At 39.2% G+C, this 19,857-nt stretch overlaps 1 protein-coding gene across 1 annotated transcript in view; it reads right to left on the bottom strand.

Annotated features, from left to right (window-relative positions):
- Positions 1-19,857, bottom strand: part of elp4 (elongator acetyltransferase complex subunit 4) — a 192,165-nt gene that overhangs the window by 106,746 nt on the left and 65,562 nt on the right. Inside the window, exons 6-7 of the mRNA XM_052029377.1 lie at positions 3,762-3,846; positions 2,115-2,303 (exon numbers count right to left, since the gene is read on the bottom strand). Coding sequence (XP_051885337.1) covers positions 2,115-2,303; positions 3,762-3,846 — 274 coding nt within the window. The remainder of the gene's footprint in view (positions 1-2,114; positions 2,304-3,761; positions 3,847-19,857) is intronic.

The raw sequence follows: 19,857 nt of genomic DNA, 5'->3' as shown, positions 1-19,857 counted from the left end.
CATGAAGGATGAATGGCATACCCCTGCTTCCATTTCTTCTTAAACACTGAAGTGGTTGAGACTAGAGATTATATCGGTACACATGAAGATTTCAGCAGTGGTTCAATTGAAGAAGGGATGACAATGGGCAATGTTATGCAAGAACACATGAAAATAGGACCATGACTAGACCATTTGGCACCTCAAGCCTACCTCAACCTCATGGTTGACTTGCCCTAGGCCTCAGCTTCACATTGGGACCAGTTCTTCATATCCTGGAATTCCTCGGTTTTTTTTCCGACCATTTATCAACTTCCTCCTTAAATATTGCCAATGATCTAGTCCCCACAATACTCCAGGGTCGAGAATTCCAGAGATTCATCACTCTCTTAGAGAAGAAAGTCCTACACACTATTAGATGACTGCCCTCTTATTTTGAAACTATGGAGTTGGAAAATGGTGGTCTCAGTGGTGAAGGTTTCAGGTCCAACACTCAAGTGAAAAGTCAAATAGTGTTATTTTCAAACGTTGTTGTTCAGGGGCAGCATGTAATTGAGAACCAAGAGATGGCTATGCAGTGATTCTCTTGAGACTCCAGAGGTAACAGTGGAAAGCCAAAGGTGGCTGTCCACCACCACTTTCTCAGAGAGTTAGGGATGAGCAATAAACGAGAGTTTAACAGTATTGTCCACATTTTGAACAAAATGACAATATTAAACATAATGCATTCATGTGATATTGTCTCAATGGTGAACAGACCTATAAAAGAAATTGCTGTTAGTCAAAATAATGACATTGCTATGTTTTTCAAAGTATCTAAAGTGAATGATTTTTTAAATTCTCCTCAAAAATGATCAGGTGCTACTCTACTTTCTGAACAGTTCATTTACCTTAAAAGACAGCTGAAAAACATTTACTGCCAAAACATACTGGACTTTAAATAAATGAATGTACTCAATAATTATCTGCTACATTAAGTCTTTGTACCCATTAAATGTGTTAGCTCGAAGTGCATATTCCTTTATTAATGTGTTAATAGGATTCATAAAAAAGTTATTCCATTCTGAAGCCATTGTCAAGCAAAGTTATCCACTACCAAAAAAAAACTGAAGTTAGAGCCACCTTATTTGCAATTTTTTTGAAGGATATATTGATACACTAATTGGTATTGGTTTATTATTGTCACTTGTACTGAGGTACAGTGAAAAGCTTGTCTTACAAACCGATCATACAGGTCAATTCTTTACACAGTGCAGTTACATTGCTGCAAAAACAATTGCAGAACACAAGGACAAAGTCAGGAAAATGGTGTGATTCTTGGTTATATGTGAAACAAGGAGTTTTTAAATCCTTAATATAGCATAAAAATTAGCTTTAGATTCAGTTTCAATCCTGCTTTGCTATCAGACAGCCATAGAACTTCATGAACTCGTCACATCAGTTTCAGAAGAACTACTGTATATGCAAACAGCTTTGGAACAATCAGTGTAAACAGAATCCTCAATTCCAACATGAAAATAAAAAAAAACTGCAGATGCTGAAAATTTGATAAAGTTCTGATGGAGGGTCTTTGATCAGAAACGTTAATTTCTTTTTTTCTTCCCACAGATGCAGCCTGTTTCCGGCATTTTTTGTTTTTATTTTATATTCCCAACTCTAAAGTCCATTCAAGAACATTTCACTCCCAGTCTACTGTGTCAATTTGTGTCATCCTCTGTTGCTTGACTGACTTCCAAACAGGACACCAGCACATTCAGCACTCTGGTTTATTCTGACCAGAGGTTGCTTTTCCCTTTTTTCGAACATGACTCATCTGATCCCACCATGATCCTGTGGAGCTAGAGTGACACTCAATCTATTGTATCACACCCTGCTGAGAAACAGATTCAGTATACGAAATGGTGGCAACATTTTCTGAAGTTTGAAATGGCAGGGCAACAGAAATTTTTATAAGCTGGAAATAATGAACTTGTTCTAAGGCATTGTTGCTGGAGAGCCACAGTATTAGTAATTCTATGAGAAATACCATAAAATAAGCAAACATGTTCTAAGGAAATATGGTTTTATCGCTGCCACTAAACAGAAAAGGTAATTAGAATAATAATGTACAGCACATTCTACTTAAGGAGTCTAACCTGGATGAGGTATGCTGGCACGGTAATAATACAGGCAGAGAGAGATGTTCTGAGAAGTCCACGGAGTGCATACAGAAATTTAGTCAGACTGTACGCAGATTCAGGGTTTTCATTAAGGCCAACGTCGTCTCCCCATAACACTGAGCCAAGTGAATGGATTCCTATCCGCAGGATGTTCCTCTGTTTAGTCTGTAGGATGAGAGGTGCAAATGAATGTGACAAAACAGCAGGGGTCTGCTTATAAATGACACCCTTCCTACCCAGTTTGCATTCTAACTTACAAGAGCTACAACAGCTACTGGACAGGTGACGAGGCTTTGAAATTTCTGTCTGGACTTGCTTTCCAGCTGCCTAACGGTTCATAAAACAGCTTGTTTCCTTGGCATATCAACAGGGAAGGATACCAGTAGAACCTTAATAAGAGCTGCACTTTTGCAAAGCCTACATAGCTGCTAGCAAAGTGCCAAGAAAGGATCAGCGTATGCTAGACTTCCAGCTGGTTTGGGCTAGGATTCTATTAACAAAAGCTGCCTGTGGAATCACAAACGATTCATGCTACCAAAAAGGATAGCTCATTCTATACTTTTACTTACATGGAGAGACCAGTTGCCTAGACACACAAAAAGCATTGTGTAAATTTTTGTTTGATCATATGCGACTGGTTGTGACAAAGAGGCAAAATGAGATAGAAATCAGTTGAAGGAAATGTGCAAAAATTAATTGCTTAAGAAGATATCCAATAAAATATACATAATTGCACAAATCCGTTCGATCAGATGAGTTTGCTGAAAGATTCCATGAGTGTACATATATATGCCTTCACCACATATGCTGTCGCTTTTTGAGATTCCCTGCTTTGGAAGACCTGTCATCTTGCTACAGAAACAGCTAGGCACACTGTACTGTGGGAACTGTTAAGACATGCCTGTTGCCATGGTTACCACTGGGAAGGGGAGAGGTGTCTGTCAGGGACCAATTTACTTCTCCAAAGGGGTTTTGCCTCCACTGGGAAAGACAGCCTGTCCAGATCTGTGTTGAAATCTCAGTAGAGATTGTGAGCTGAGCAATAACAAGCTAAATTAAGACACAAGTATTAGTAATAGCTAAAGTTGCTATGAAGTTTTTCTTCAGTTTGAGGCCCAGGCACAGCCAATTTAGTTAAGATTGTTGAAATGTTGACTGCACAGCCTCCTACAAACTTGAATTAACTGAGCTTTCCTTGTAGCAAAACAAAGATTTTCTTGGTCATGGTTCTGTCAAGGCTACAAGTTTTACAACAGGGATATTTTCATTACAACATCAATGTAGAACGCCTAATGTAGCTTAATGTGGAGTCAGGCTAAGCCACTTTCTCGAATGGACAGCTCCTTTTTAGGTGCTCAGTGACTAATGATGCCAGAGCACACTGCTTATGCACATCAATGCTTGTACCCAATAGAGATGAGGAAAGCTCAAAACGTGAGGCAAATGCATATTAACATATGACCCACACTCTGTCTTTGCAATGCTTGTTTACTTCATCTGTGCTTAGAAACAGCTTGTTCATTGTTGATTATTCCAAGCCCTTCCGGCTGCACCCTGGAGAGCGCTATGAAAACAACATTAGTTACTTGATTACAGAAGACACTAAGGGCTTGTGCACCATACCTGGGGACTGGCTCCATCAAATCCTTCCTCACGGATGACTCTCTGTATGGCTCTAAGCAGCTTGACGTAACCAAAGTTCATGTTACTGTCAAAAAAAAAGTGTGAAATGAAAGTCACAAATTTAAAAACTCACTTTAGCACTCTGTTGGTAGTTTTATGCGTTTAATGAAAAAAGGGACTCAATCCACAACTTCACATGTGAACAGAATATGGGGATGGGGGGGGGTGGGGAGTCGACGAGAATACTTGGAGAATAAAAAATGGGATTGATGTAGGATTAGTGTCAATGTGTGGTTGATGGTTGGCGCGGATTCAGTGGGCTGAAGGGCCTGTTTCTGTGCTATCTCTCTCTCCATGACGTTAATACTAAAGTGTGTGCCTTTTCTCCAAAACAGCCTTAAGGAAAATTTTGATCTTTACCTAATCTAGGTTAATATAGATGAACTTCACTTCCCCAAACTAAGAAATTTTCAGTTCAATGCCAATACAGCTGATTTTTGATAAGCACATAACTGGGCAATAAAGATTTTGCTTGGGATTACAATTATGTTTGGAAAACCACTGATCCATCGGATGTAAATGAGTATATACTTTGCATGGACCCAATATTAATCTTTTCTAGCTCTGTTGCAGATTAAAAACTTGCAAGAGTAGATTTTTTTTATATAACTTTTAGGCTAATTACAAGGATTTGCTGAAATAGGGATTGCTCCAATTTTGAGTGTAGTACAAAATATACGTCTTTTGCCTTCCACCCAGGTTTCTGCAGCACTAGTTCTATTTATAATCAGTAGTCCCAAGCCAAAGCAAAATCTTAATTTCATTCTAAACTGCTTAAGTGAAAAATAAAACTGAACTAATAAATTGAGTTCACAGCACAGCCATATAAATAAAATGCACCCTGGGAGTCAGCAGTCGTTCGCTTCTATTAACTACCTCAGTGACCTGACACCATATGAAAGGGATATTCTGCAGAGACAAGGATGCCTTAATTATGTCAGGCTCACTTACCTCCCAGAAAATTAATGATTTAATGAAGCAACTTAAAAGATGAAACCACCACAGCATTTCTGTGTTAAATCGTAGATTAATTAACATATCGTTAATGAACTGCCACAGCAAGCACACCTGATCAAAGTCCTAGTCACCTGAGCTCATCTTGTTGAAAATTTGTAATTTTAATAAAAACATTTTGCAAAATGTTTTTTTTCTGACTCCATCAAAAATAAACTTATGCTTGCGCCAAAATATGTTGTTGCTTTGAAATAAAAATGAAGTGAATTGCAAATATCCACTATAAACTACACCCAGGTGAAGGTCAACTGAACAAATATGAACATTAATGGAGAAATATTCACTCCCAGAATTTGAATATATAAATTAAACTGCAGATGTAGTGTCAAGTAATTGCTTCATTTTTAATAGGTCAACTTGTTAAGATCACAATTGGCACATTTTTAAAAAGTACAAAACAAAGACAATCCACGAAATAGAACACAATAAATGAAAGAGCAAGTGAGGCAAAAAAATATCCTCATAACTAAACAACTCAGACAAAAGGAACAAGTCAGCTTCTGCCAGCTTGCATATGGGAAAATATAGAAGGCTATATTGTCCAATATTTATTATTCTATTTAATGTGAAATTTCATTCACTTAAAAAGTGTTTTGTTACTGCCATAATTCCATTAACTATTCATTCCTTTCAAAGTGAGCAGAAACTCTTAAACCCTTTAAATGTGTGGACTGAGAAATTAGTAAACATGATCTGGCTGAATTAATGATCTTTAAAAAGTGGAAACAGCAAAAGTATTTGCAAAGTGCTTAAGATATTTGTAAAGTAAATTTGCCATTACTTCCCTTCGCTTGACAATGATACACTCCCCCAACCCTCTCAAATACTAAAAGTTAACAGTATTACTTAGATTAACATACCAAAAGTTTGCATAAAGAACAGGATAAAACTGAAATGTTTCAAGCAGACTCGCCAGATTAAAAAAAGAATCAGTCCTTGAGAAGTTTATGTTTATCCTTCCGATAATCCACATTCCCAATTACCTGTGAATTGATTTTCAATAAAATGAGATCTGATCAGGCAAGAGCAGTTACTGAGGGTTGGTTATGAAATCTAGAATCAATTCAAATTAATATAATACTGTGCCAAAAATAATGGTTTGCTTTGTGCAATAAGCCTGTATTATGTAATAAATGCAAGTTAAGAATTCTGAGGTTCTTTAGACGATTTCATCATTATTTAAAAACAATTAATTTACTAGGATAAAAGGGAAGTTGAAATTTTAAGAAAATCAGGTCAAGAGATCTGGAGTTGAGGCTGGCCCAGTATACAGATTATCTGAAAATTACAATATTAAGGTGGGGATGGGGAAGGAGGGAATCAACTCACTTAAAGGAGAATTGACATGAAACCATTCACCCTTCAATGTCTTGCCACCAGAAACAAAGTTACCCCTTAAGTTATTGAACTGTAGTCGGCAAATATTGTTTGTTTATGCACAAGCTCCAATTCATTGTCAACTTGCTCACTGAACATACAAGAGAATAGGTCCTACACTTAACATCTGTGAAACAAAGACCCTCTACTAAACTGCCTCTGCTGTATAATACTGCTCTTCAATAATAAAGGTCCACAACAAAACCCTGGCAAACATGCTTCCCATATCATAGGAACCACTTCAGACATGGACAATGAAATTCATCATGACCTTCAGTGTACCAGCATGGCTTTTGAGCAAAAGAGTGTTTGAATATTAAGATCTCAGAGCAAGCACAACACTCACTGTCTACCATGCAACAATGATCTCATTCCTCCTGTGTGCTTTTAAGACATGGACAACCTATAGCAGGCACTGGGGGAGATACCACCAATGGTGTCTCCTCAAACTCCACTGGCAAGATAAGCAAACCTATGTCAACATCCTCTCCCTGATCAACATCCCAAACTCTGAGGTCCTAACTGCACTCATTTGACTCTGATGGGAAGGCTACATTGTTCCATGTCCGGCATCAGACTTCTCAAACAGACAGTCTATACTGAGCTCCAGCATGGCAAGTGGTTACTAGCTGGATGGAAGAAGAGTCAAACATGTTCTTAAAGTCTTCCTGAAAAATATTGTTAGTGTTCTCTGATGCGTAACGTAATTAATCAAAATGCCATAACATCCCCATCAACTTTTGAGAATCCCTGGCCGATGACCATTCAAAATGGAAAAGCATTTGTTATAATACTGAGAACCAAGTCCATTTGTTTGGAAGCAAATGGAAGCCCGGCATAAATGGGCTGTATGGAAAGTAGGGCACTACCTCCCACACTGTTTGCATCTCCTGAACCACCTGTGGCTTCATCAGCTAACTCAGAACCCACAGAACTAACGTGGAAGCAAGTAATCCTTAATCCTGGGGAACTGCCTGAAATGATGATGATCAGGGCCTCCAGTAAAATTACTGTCTTAAGATAACTGCATGATATATGTACACAAGTTTGTAGAGGTGGTTTTATTCAGTCTTGGTTCTGTGCAGTTACCTTCATCACAGATAACCATTGTGCTAATTACCATTGTATTACTTGCAAAAACAGGACAAAATCTGCTTAAGATCACCTACATGAACTTTATGCATTCTTAAAATTTGCCTTGCAATGAAATAACAAGGAATGCCAGTAGTGTAATCATTGCAAGTCAATGAGTCTGTTTAAAGTCAAATGAAGTTGGAAGTATTTTGGTGAAAAAACAAATACTCCCTCAGTAGTTTCCGTCGTATCAAAAACTATGCTAAAAAAACAATGACAGCAGTAGTGATGTTTGCTGGATGCTAATAGCATTAATGTCCAGAAAGTGAGCTGATGATCAAGAATGAAGACAGAACTGCAATAAATGGGTTTTGTATTCAGAGCATTTTTGAGTAATTATGTTTTGTATCAGAAAAGACTAACATAGATATACATGCTTTTTTTTCAAGCAACTTGTTAAAAAAAGTGCATATCTATGTAAGTTGAGCTTTATTTGAACTAATTCTGTCCATATAAATATTTCAACAGAGGAAAATACCAAAAGTGGTATTATAGGTTTATCACTTATCACAAATTAAGATAAAGTATCTCAAAATAAGGTAACTTATCTTTCCAGTAAACAATTGTAGATCAATTCTGCATAATCTTGTGATAGAATTTTAATTTTTCAGTACTGAAATTAAACACTGACTCCCAATGCCACTGAACACCAAAAGTATATAGACTGCTTTACAAATTGCATAATAGTAAAATCTTGTGATTCACCTTCTAAGAACTCCTGGGCACCCACTATTTGTATTGATTCTTATTTTAAAAAGCTGATTGCCTGGTGTTCATGATTAGCTAAAGCATATTTTGATTCAAAATAGAAGGCTGAAGGGTGACCAGAAAGTGTTGCATAGGGCCCATGTAATTGTGGGACAGTACAGAACAATGAAAACACAGAAGTTATTAAATTATCCAACTAGGAATTGAAATCTCGCTAACTAGAAAGTGTCTACAATATTAGACTGGCCAGGACAAATAGTAACTGAGGTGGCTACCAATGGCACATTACCCAAAAGACAGGTAAGTACACAGGAGGTAAGAGACTAGAAGGATGTGTGATTAGAATTACTTTACTGGGCCAAATGTATTGATTTAGACCAGTTAAGCAGAAACACTAATTTCTGGGTATGCATTCTAAGCAATATCATTAAATTATACAAAAGAAATGCACATATTGCATGACTCTTACACATAGTTAGATACACAGTTAAAGGACCTAACTTGCAAACCTTAGTGAAAAAAAATTAAGAAATAATTTTTACAGGTAGGATTAAGGCTGCCAATAATGTAAAAGTTAATTTATTTTCAGCAGCTCAGTTACTCTTAATTATAACTGAAACTTTTGCTATAAAATCATGGCTACATTCTATTTTGATCAAACTGTTAACTGATGACATGACAGTAAGCAGCTTGGTATCCTGGTAACGAGCAAGTCTTATACCGTACAACTGATGCTGTTTCCAAGCAATTCCCAAAACTAGACCATCAGCAACATGACAAATAGAGTTATTATCTCTAAGTAAATCACATTTAGAAAGATTTTTAGCTGATTTAACCATCTTTGACTTAAGTTGGAGCCATGGGAAAAATCTATGTTCCATATTATTTTGAGGTGCCCTCGTCAATTTTTAGTTACTTGAACAGAAATTTTTTTAAAATTCTGTTTACAATATTTTTTATAGTCCAAATTATGTCATAGAAAACAATCTGTATTACAAACTTAACTGAAGGGGCAGGTGGAAGATTTATTTGAAGGGCTCAATGGAGATTTTCTAGTGCAAAAGGACCAATAACCAAAGGGCACTGATAAAAATAACTGCCAAAAGAGAGGAAATGAGATTTTTTTTAATGTACTGAGCTCTGATGATCTCAAATGCATTGCCTGAAAGAGTAGTCAAATAGGTTCAACTGTAACTTTCAAAAGAAAATTATATATACCCCAAGAATGAAAAATAATTTGTAGACAGCAGCTATTTCAATTGTTCAAAGAGCTACCTGGGTAAAATGACCCCTATGAAAACTAATGGTTTCTACTCTCTGCGAAGTTTTATATATGAATCAACTAGTACCAACTGAAGGAGACTTCCATGTTGATAATCTGGCAATAGAAGACGACCAGATTAGTTCATTGCTATAACACTGGCCCAGATCTTCCCACGTGAAGCCCCTGTTAATGTTGATAACACAGTTAATAACAGCTTGAATCAGATGCATAAAGTGTCCCATTCAAAAGAACTATACTGGGAGAAAGGTAAGTGAAGCATTCTTTATAATTTAGTTATGTTAGTTTAAATGTTTCTAAGTATTTTAAATTCTTGTAGGCACGTATTCTCTTTAAAAAGGTTTAACAATAATTTTTTTCCCCTCAATATTTTAAGATTATTTTTATATAGTGACAGGTCCCCAGTTTTGAATATTTAAGAATGTCAAAGACATCCACAAACATTCAAAAAGTGACAGTTTTAACAGCCTGTGAACCTGATATTGTATAGACTGAAACTGTTTTCCCTGGAGCAAAGAAAGCTGAAGGGTGATCTTATAGAGATTTATAAAATTATGAGGGGCATAGATAGGGTAGATGGTCAGTTTTTTTTAAGAAGTAGGGGAGTCTAAAATTATGGGGCACAGGTTTAAGGCGAGAGGGGAAATATTTAAAGTGGATCTGAGGGTCAATTTTTTTTTACATAGTAGATGGTGTGTATATGGAATGAGCTGCCAGAGGTGGTGGTAGAGGCAGGTACAATTATAACAGTTAAAAGACATTTGGACAGGTAAATGGAGAGGAAAGATTTAGAGGGATACAGACCAATCACAAGCAAATGGGATTAGCGTAGATAGGCATCTTAGTTGGGCCCAAGAATCTATTTACATGCTGCATAACTATAAATCTTAAAAAGTAATCAACTGCAAGAAATTTAATCTGGAGACGTGTGAGGTATTAAATTTTGGGAGGGCAAATAAGAGGATAGACATACTAGGGTGTATCTTAAGTGAAGCAGAATAGGGGTGACCTTACAGTTTAGGTCCAAATATCTTGGAAAGATGGAAGACTGGTAAATGAATTGCTAAGCAGTTTAAGAAATAGGAGGAGGCCATTTTGCCTTTCAAACCTGCTCTGCTCAGTCTTAACGGGCAGCTTCCTATCCTGAGATTAAGTTGCCTGAGGATGCTGATTCACTTGCCATCTGCTCTTTCTAACTGACGCATAGAGTTAAGAGAAGGGTTGTCATCCTACACCTTTTTAAAATTCCAGGTAGACCACATCTAGAGAACTGTGTATAATTTTGATTATAACTGTGACCAAATTGCAGAAAGTTATAGCACTAGAGAGGGTGCAGAGGAGATCTATGAGGATGTTATCAGACCTAGAGTCATGTGGAGATTCAGCAAGGAAAAATGTCCTTCAGCTCACCGATTTCACATCAACCGCCTATTTACGCTAATTCTACATTAATCCAATTTTTTAAATTCTCCCCACATTCTTATCAATTCCACGCAGATTCTACCAATTACCTGTGTTCCAGGGCAATTTACAGTGGCCAATTAAACCTACCAACTGACAATCCAAGTTATGAGGAAATAATGTCCTATCCCTGCTTTTTTTCAAACAGAGGCACTTGAGGTAAGTTTATTGGAGATTCAGATAGCACGAAGGGGAATTTACTTAACTCCTTAGTAGAGAGGCCAATAGCAAAATGTCACTTTAGTCTGCTTAGATTGAGTTTCCATGACTCTTATTTTGTAAATCTTTATGATTCTATTGTAGCGGCTGCTACCGTGATTCGAAAATAAAGACACGAGTCTGTGAGTTGTAGAACAAGACTGACTAATTTATTTCCCGCTGTGTGCGGGCCTTTTAAGTGAAACGGTTCCTGCTTTCCAAGAGAGGAAATGACGTACATGCTACGTCATTAGAGTCTTTTCGCGCATGCCGGTTCTCCCCCGTCGCTCGGGGAAGACGAAAGCCCAGCGCCATGTTGGGCCTCGCTGCTCCGACGACGCGTGCCCCGACCGTCGAGCCGGTTTGCCTGCTCGGACGGTGAGTCGCCACACAACCCCCCCCCCAGAACCGGCGATACGGTCCCCAAAGTTCGCAGGCTGTGCTAGCCGTTGCTTAGGTGGTTGGCCTCTGCGTCACAGTGTTGGGACCTCAACTGGTTGTTGTAGGTCTAAATGGGCCGGTTTGAGGCGGTCCGTCGTGAAGACTTCCTCCTTCCCCCCAATATCCAAAATAAAGGTGGACCCATTGTTTCTGACGACCCAGAATGGCCCCTAGTATGGCCGTTGCAACGGTGCCCGGGGTGTGGCCCTGCGAATGAAAACGAACTTACACTCGCAGTTCCTTGGGCTCACAGGATGGGGATGGACCATGTCGCGGTGGGGATTGGTGCCAAGCCTCTCGTGCAGTCTTCCCAGGACTGCCGCACGTTGTTCCTCTTGCCCCCTAAGGGCGGGTATGAACTCCCCTGGGACGACCAGGGGTGCACCGTACACGAGTTCAGCTGACGAAGCGTCGAGATCCTCCTTGGGGGCAGTGTGTATGCCGAGCAGAACCCAAGGAAGTTCGTAGACCCAGTTAGGACCTTTCAGGCAGGCCATCAGGGCTGATTTCAGATGGCAGTGGAAACGTTCTACCAACCCGTTTGACTGAGGGTGGTAGGCCGTGGTGATGTGCAGCTGCGTTCCTAGCATGTTCGCTAATGCAGACCATAGGCTGGAGGTAAACTGGGCGCCTCTGTCTGAAGTGATGTGGGCCGGAACACCAAAACGCGAGGCCCAAGTTGTGAGCAGCGCCCGGGAGCAGGAATCAGTCGTGATGTCTGAGAGAGGGGTTGCCTCTGGCCACCTCGTGAACCAGTCCACGATGGTAAAAAGGTACTGCGCTCCTCTTGAAACTGGCAGGGGACCAACGAGGTCGATGTGAATGTGGTCGAACCTTCTACGGGTAGGCACGAACTGCTGTGGCAGGACCCTGGTGTGTCGTTGGATTTTTGATGTCTGGCAGCATGGACAGGTCTTGGCCCACTCACTGACCTGTTTGCACAGGCGGTGCCAGACAAACTTGCTGGCGACTAGTTGGACAGTCGATCTGATGGACGGGTGCGCCAACCCATGTACCGAGTCAAAAACGTGTTTCTGCCAGGCTGCAGGAACTATTGGGCGGGGCTGACTGGTTGCGACGTCGCACAGGAGGGTCTGCTGACCTGGGCCAACTACAAAATCTTGGAGCTGCAGGCCTGAGACTGCGGTTCTGTAGCTGGGCAGCTCGTCGTCGACTTGCTGTACGTCAGCCAACAGCAGATGAATGTTGTCAGGCAGCTGTTCAAGGAAGGCCTACTCGAACATCAGGCACGGCTTGTGCCCCTCAGCCAAAGCCAGCATCTCGTTCATCAGGGCTGATGGAGATCTGTCCCCCAGGCCGTCGAGATGAAGCAGGCGGGCAGCGCGCTCACGACAGGAGAGGCTGAATGTCCGAATGAGAAGGTCCTTGAAAGCCGGGTACTTGCCTTCCTCCGGAGGAGACTGGATGAAGTCTCCAACCTGGGCGGCTGCCTCCTGGTCCAGGGAGCTGACCACGTGGTAGTACCGTGTGGAGTCGGTGATCTGGCGAATTCGAACTGGGCTTCGGCCTGGTCGAACCACACGCGGGGCCGAAGCGTCCAAAAGGTGGGCAGCTTGAGTGCCACTGCGTTGGCTTCTGCGTTGTTGGTCATTGTGAGGGTCCAAAATCTGTTTGGACCATCGGGGTCACCAATGTAGCCGCTGCTACCGCGATTCGAAAATAAAGACACGAGTCTGTGAGTTGTAGAACAAGACTGACTGATTTATTTCCCGCCGTGCACAGGCCTTTTAAGTGAAATGGTTCCCGCCTTCCGAGAGAGAAAATGATGTACGTGCTACGTCATTAGAGACTTTTTATGCGCGCGGGTTCTCCCCCATTGCTTGGGGAAGACGAAGGCCCAGCACCATCTTGGGCTTCGCTGCTCTGACGATGCGTGCTCTGACTGTCAAGCCGGTTCGCGTGCTCAGACGGTGAGTCGCCACACTATGATATTTAAAAAACTATTATTTTAATTTCATGCAAATTGAATCTGCAGATTGAGTGTCAAATAAGCTTATTGTTCCATCACCTAACAGTATAAGAAAGAAAATTCACCCTGAACAATACAGTTAATGATATCTGGTTCTTATCCAGTTGTTCAATTTAACTAGTTTTTACATTTGGCCTTTTTTAACCATTATACTTCAGATACATGTATCATGGGCTTCCAATGCAGCTGAAATAAAACATCTTCAGTCTGTTTGGACTGTGCAATTGTGTTAGAACCAGACTACTATTTGGCATCATAATTTTATGGCTTCTCTCTCGTGATTGGTTCAAGTAGCATTGGTCACTTGTGTAACATTATACCAGTGGAAGGTGCAACCATGAGCATTTAAATGTTTTGGGTAAACATTTACATCAGTGATAGTCACTCTGAACTAGTACTTGTGTCAAATGTACTTTGAGACGGATCTTCAGTCAGTGTTGATTTAACTAATCTCAGCCAGGGGTGAAAGAGGACACCACAATTACCCTCAGTGCCTCAGGTTAGGTACTTGCTTTATCACTATTCAATGACTCCATGCTGCAGGTGCTCAAGGGTGAAAATAGGCTGTGGTCAGGGCTGAATTGTGGATGTCTCTATGGTCAAATCTCTGTGCAGGGGCACACATAGAAGAAGAAAACTTGGAAAAGCATCAGAAACTTGTGGAATAATGCTCCACCAAGGAATTAACAGTTTCTAGAGAAAAGAAGAAATCTCTCAAATGGTTTTAATGATAATTAGAATTAATTTTAATACAAGATTTAATACTTGTTTCAATGAGCAAGTACTTATGACATTTAAGACCAAATGACTTGCAGGAGTCACCGTTTTCAACAATACAAGAAAGCTCAAACAAGAGAGTTAAAATGACAGGGTTACTGAAGCATCACGAATTAATTACTGCATTTCTACAGATTTAATTCAGCTATCTCACACTGTTTGGCATGGTAGCTCCTCCCATCTAATTCTCCCAATTATGTTCTTAACATTCTTTAAATAAAACTTACAAAAACAGCACAAAAAAAAGTCAAATTTAATGAAGTTAATCAGAGTTCACTTATATGGTTTGATCTTTTAATGGTGGCAAGATTGCACTTTTATGATCCATCCATCAACGTGAATATATAAGATGCCATCATTACAAAATTATGAATCTTTCTCCATTCTATTGTCCAACATTTAATTACTGGTTAGATGAATAATTACAGCAACTTGAAACACTTGTACTATTTCTTTCTCCACAGATGCTACTTGACTTGCTGGGCCTTTTCCAGGTTCATTTTCTGCATCTAAGCTCAGACTTGCTCCGAGCAGGATTTTATTTTTGTTGTAGACAAAATTTCTAACCCATTACCGTTCCAATAACTGCAGCAAAATTATATTTATTTACTAATTATTTTTAATGACAGTAAAAGTTTATTAAAAAAAATTAGAAGGTCCAGTAAAATTAAATGGATATAATAATGCAACCTGAGCAAGTTTGGGGAGTGGAAATAATAAGGTTCTTGATGACATTATTAATGTGGGAGGGAGATTGGAAATATGACTGGAAAGAATATATCAGAAGATGATAGCAGGGATGGGGAAAGGTGAAGAAAATAGATTGGAATCAGTCAGTGGGATATACACTTATTCTTCAAAGCTGTGCCGGACCTCATGGATGCGTCCATTTTTATTTTCATCGAGCTACCAGGCTTTTGGAACCCTGGTCAGTGAGATCAGAAGTGAAACTCCCTGAACATTTCACATTCACAGCCCCATTAATGCTCTGATCTTGCCTCCACTACCACCAATCCCATAAATATTCCCATTATTAAAAAATAATGTGGTTATTTACCAAGGCGTCTGGGGTCAAGTTTTTAATTTTGAAATGTTAGCCTCCATTTGCAGAGAAAGGAATGGGTGTAAAGAGCTTTCTTTGGGTAAGCCTCATGTTCCAACACAAAGAATGTTGTTCAAAATATTAAAAATTGAACAACTGAATGGAAAATAGTATCTGATATTTAAAATCTGTACTGAATAATTAGTGGATAATATAATAAAGATAATTGAAAAAATAAACACCTTCCTATCAGTACAATCAAAAGTATGGAGCAACAGACTTTCTACCTGGTATTTCACAGTCTCATTTTGCTTACATTCCCTTCTCCAAATGCTTCAGGTATCCAAACACAGTTTCTATCACTGGGTTTTGCGTATAATCTCATCTCTATGTTCTGAGGTTGCTTGTCTGGCATCCCGGTTTTGGATTAATTGTCATTTCTCCACTTAAACAGTCTATCGCGTTCAATTCTGGCCACTGTCTGTAAGGAGTTTGTACGTTCTCCCCGTGTCTGCATGGGTTTCCTCCGGGTGCTCCGGTTTCCTCCCACATTCCAAAGATGTACGGGTTAGGAAGTTGTGGGCATGCTATGTTGGCACCAGAAGCGTGGCGACACTTGCGGGCTGCCCTCAGAACACTCTATGCAAAAGATGTATTTCACAGTGTGTTTCGATGTACATGTGACTAATAAAGAAATCTTATTTTAATAATAAACCAATACATGAAAACAAATACATTGCTCCAATTACATATAACCTTGGTGAGGCTATATCTGGAATATTATGTACAGACCTGGGTCTCTCTACCTAAGCAAGGATATGGGTATGATAAAGGGAACACAGCTAAGGTTCACCAGATTGATTCCTGATCTTCTAGATTGCCTATTAAAGAAATCTTATCTTATGGCTGGCCTCTCTTGTGAACCTTGTCTCCTTTATACCCTCACCCCTCCATGTCCTGCCTCAGGTTGAGCCACACCATTTACAAATGTGAAGCACCAAACACCAGTCTCTCATTAGCAAAGGCTACCATTTCTATCACTGCAGTATGTCTGCATCTTTTTTATGGAGAAGAGCAAAGTATAGGGCAATTTTACTAAGAAATCAAAGGGAATTTGGAAGAAACTTCTTTACCCAGAGAGAAGTGGGACTCCTTTAACCGACGAGATAAACAGCATTGGTACATTTGAGGAGAAACTAAATTATGAAGATACAAATAATGTTGGGAGAGGAAGGACACATGAGTGGAGCATGAATACAAGCTCGAACGTTGAGCAGAATTGCATATTTCTGAAAAACGATGCAAATATATTTAAAATTAATATAGGAAAACAATATTAATAAGTTGTGGAGGAATTTGCAAAATTAGAGGTACTGATCTAGGAAATACCAGCAAAGTGTAAAATCATAAAAGATATTTATTCAGAAATTTCTTTGATATTTTGTGCTGATACCTGACATTTCAGGATTCAGGAAAGTCTGAGCCCATTTATCTAATGATTTATTGAATGATAATAATTATTTAACCATAAAAGTACAAGTGTAGAGTTGATTAATCTCATTGGTGAATATCTTTGGAGTTTGAATGGGAGTGCCAATATGACTATTGCCAACTTCATGCTAGCAAGCAATGTTTTGGAAGCTATACAAAGTAACTGGAACAATGTCAGCAATACAACATTGAAAAATTGATTTAGTCATGTTGAAATATCAATATGAAAGAGAGAGAGGGATAATTTTTTTAAATTCCGAAGACATATATTGGCTTTATCATTCACAAATTATCAGTTCAGTTTAACTTGCAGAAGTAAATAGATTTCATTATCTTCCACAGTATATCTGTATCACGATTCAACAAAGATATTCAGCAATACTACGGTAATAAATAATTAACAGTTATTTAACAAAATCTTCATATTGCTGTTACAAATAATTAACTAATGTTTAATAAAAGCTGCTGTAACACTGCAATAATCAGTTAACAATATTCCTTAAATACAAACAACTGCAACATTTGCTAATTGTTCATAGGTCAACAGTTTTGCTGAAAATTGATCATGGAAGCTCCTTTATAAATATTTAATAACCAACAATTAGGCTGTTAATCACTTGTAGCTACAGTGCAATTAAATGTATAATGCTAGCTCATAGTTTCGCACTTAAAATTGAAGTGTTGCTACTTGGTGCTATCCCCGAGGTTACTGACCAGTTAGGGATTATAATGGCACAGTCCAGATGACATAAAGAATGCCACATCATTAAATTGGCTAAAATACTTGTACTTACAACTCTTCCTTTGGCTGACGAATTTACTGATTTATATAAGATTTTAATTGAAGTTTTGCAAGCCTGACGATCCCTAAAGCATTGGATCTGGCTGCCAGGTCAGAGGATCATAAAGGGAAAGCACTGGTTTGGGAATGTCATTCACAACCAGATAGTTTTTGAATTTTTGGCCCAGCTTCAAAGTCAGTTGTCTGCAACAGAAATGCCTCTTTTGGATGCCATGTGAAGGAATAGATCAGCTATAACTCCCCCCCCAAAAAATGTCATGTAGTTAGTTCTGACATTAAGTCTGACTTTAAAAAGTGAGGCTTAATATGATAACTAATGGGGATCTAAACAATCTGAAACCTCGCCCATAAAGTTCAGAGAAAATTTCTGACACTATTCAAATATGGAGTTATGGAAGGGAAATCATATTTGAACATCTACTGGATATTTTGAGGATGTAACAAGAACAATAGATAAAGGAGAACCAGTAGATGTGGTGTATTTGGATTTTCAGAGAGCCTTTTATAAAGTTCAATGCTCGAAATTAAAGTGCAAGATGCAAGCCCATGGGATTGGGGGTGATATACCAGCATGGACTGTAAATTAATTGACAGACAAGAAACAGACAGTAGGGATAGATGTGTCTTTTTCAGGGTAGGCTGAGTACCAATGGGTACTACTTAAGCCACATCTATTCATAAAATACATTGATGATATCAATAAGCTTGAAAGAGTGCAGAGAAAATTTACAAGGATGCTGCCAGGACTTGAGGACCTGAGTTATGGGGAAAGGTTGAATAGGTTAGGACTTTATTCCCTGGAGCGCAGGAGAATGAGGGGAGATCTTAGAGAGGTATACAAAATTATGAGAGGAATAGATAAGGTGAATGCATGCAGACTTTTCCCTCCAGGGTGGGTGAGACTAGAACTAGAGGACACAGGTTTAGGGTGAAAAGTGAAATATTTAAGGGGAATCTGAGGGGATACTTCTTCATTCAGGGAGTGATGCGAGTGTGGAACGAGCTGCTTCAACTGTAACATTTAAGAGAAGTTTGGGTAGGTACATGGATGGGAGGGGTTTGGGGGGATATGGTCTGGGTGCAGGTAGATCATCAGGTGGCATGGATTAGATAGGCCGAAGGGCCAGTTTCTGTGATGTAGTACTCTATGACTCTATATTCTATTGTTTAGTTGAGGGAACCAAATGTACTATTTTGAAGTTTGCTGAAAACATGAAATTGGCTGCAATTGTGAGTTGTAAGAAGGATGCGAAGAGGTTGTAAGGTAATTCAAACAAGTTGAGTGAGTGGGCAAACACATAAGAGATGGAGATGGATATATGTGAAGTTAACCACTTCAGTAAGACAGCCAAAGTATTATTTAAAAAATGAACAAATGGGAAATACTGATATAAATTGGGAAGTACTTATATATCCTTGTACACCAGTCAATGAAAGCACAAATACAGGTACAATAAGCAGTTAAGATGGCAAATGGTACACTGGCCTTCATAGCAAGAAATTTTGATTAAAGATGCAAGGATGATTTACTGCAATTATATAGGCCAATGGTGAGACTATATCTGGACTATTTGGTGCAGTTTTGGTCTCCATACATTATATCTTCATTAGACTGATTCCTGTGAAGGTGGGACTGTCTCATGAGGAAGGATTAGGTCAACCAGGCCCATATTTACTAGAGTATAGGAGGGGATCTCATTGAAATATATACATTTTTGACAAGAATTGCTAGACTGGATTCAAGGAGATTGTTTTCCCCAGCAGAGGAGTCTAGAACCAGGCCTCAGAATATGGGGTAAGAGATTAAAGAATGAGATAAGGAATTTTTTCATTCAGAGGATGAACCACCTTGTGGAATTCTGAACCACAGAGAGCTGTGGAAGCCAGATTATTGAATATGTTTAAGGAGCCAATAGGTAGTTTTCTAGGCACAGAAGGCATCAAGCAGCATGGGGAAAGAGCCGGACTGTGCACTGAGAAAGGGGACGATGCATGATCATACTGAATGGTGGTGCATGCTCGAAGGGCAAAATGCTTCAGATAGCTTTACATTGGTTATTTCGAAAGGGATAATGATGTTGACCATCACTACTTCATCTTTCCATGGTTTTCTATGCAGTTATTTAAACTATATACCATAGGAATTAAGTTAACATGTATGAGTTTTATTCCTAGACAGGGAACCACTGAAATCCCATTGATCTGATTTCTAATCCTTCCCCCATTTTCCACAATCCTTCTGAATCATCCTGGTTCACATCTTAATAACTCGTAACATCTCTCCTTCTCATGGCACCTTAATAATGCAGAGATCAAGGC

Source organism: Pristis pectinata, chromosome 14, assembly GCF_009764475.1.
Source record: "Pristis pectinata isolate sPriPec2 chromosome 14, sPriPec2.1.pri, whole genome shotgun sequence".
NCBI lineage: Eukaryota > Metazoa > Chordata > Chondrichthyes > Rhinopristiformes > Pristidae > Pristis > Pristis pectinata.
This window is presented reverse-complemented; position numbering and strand designations above follow the sequence as displayed.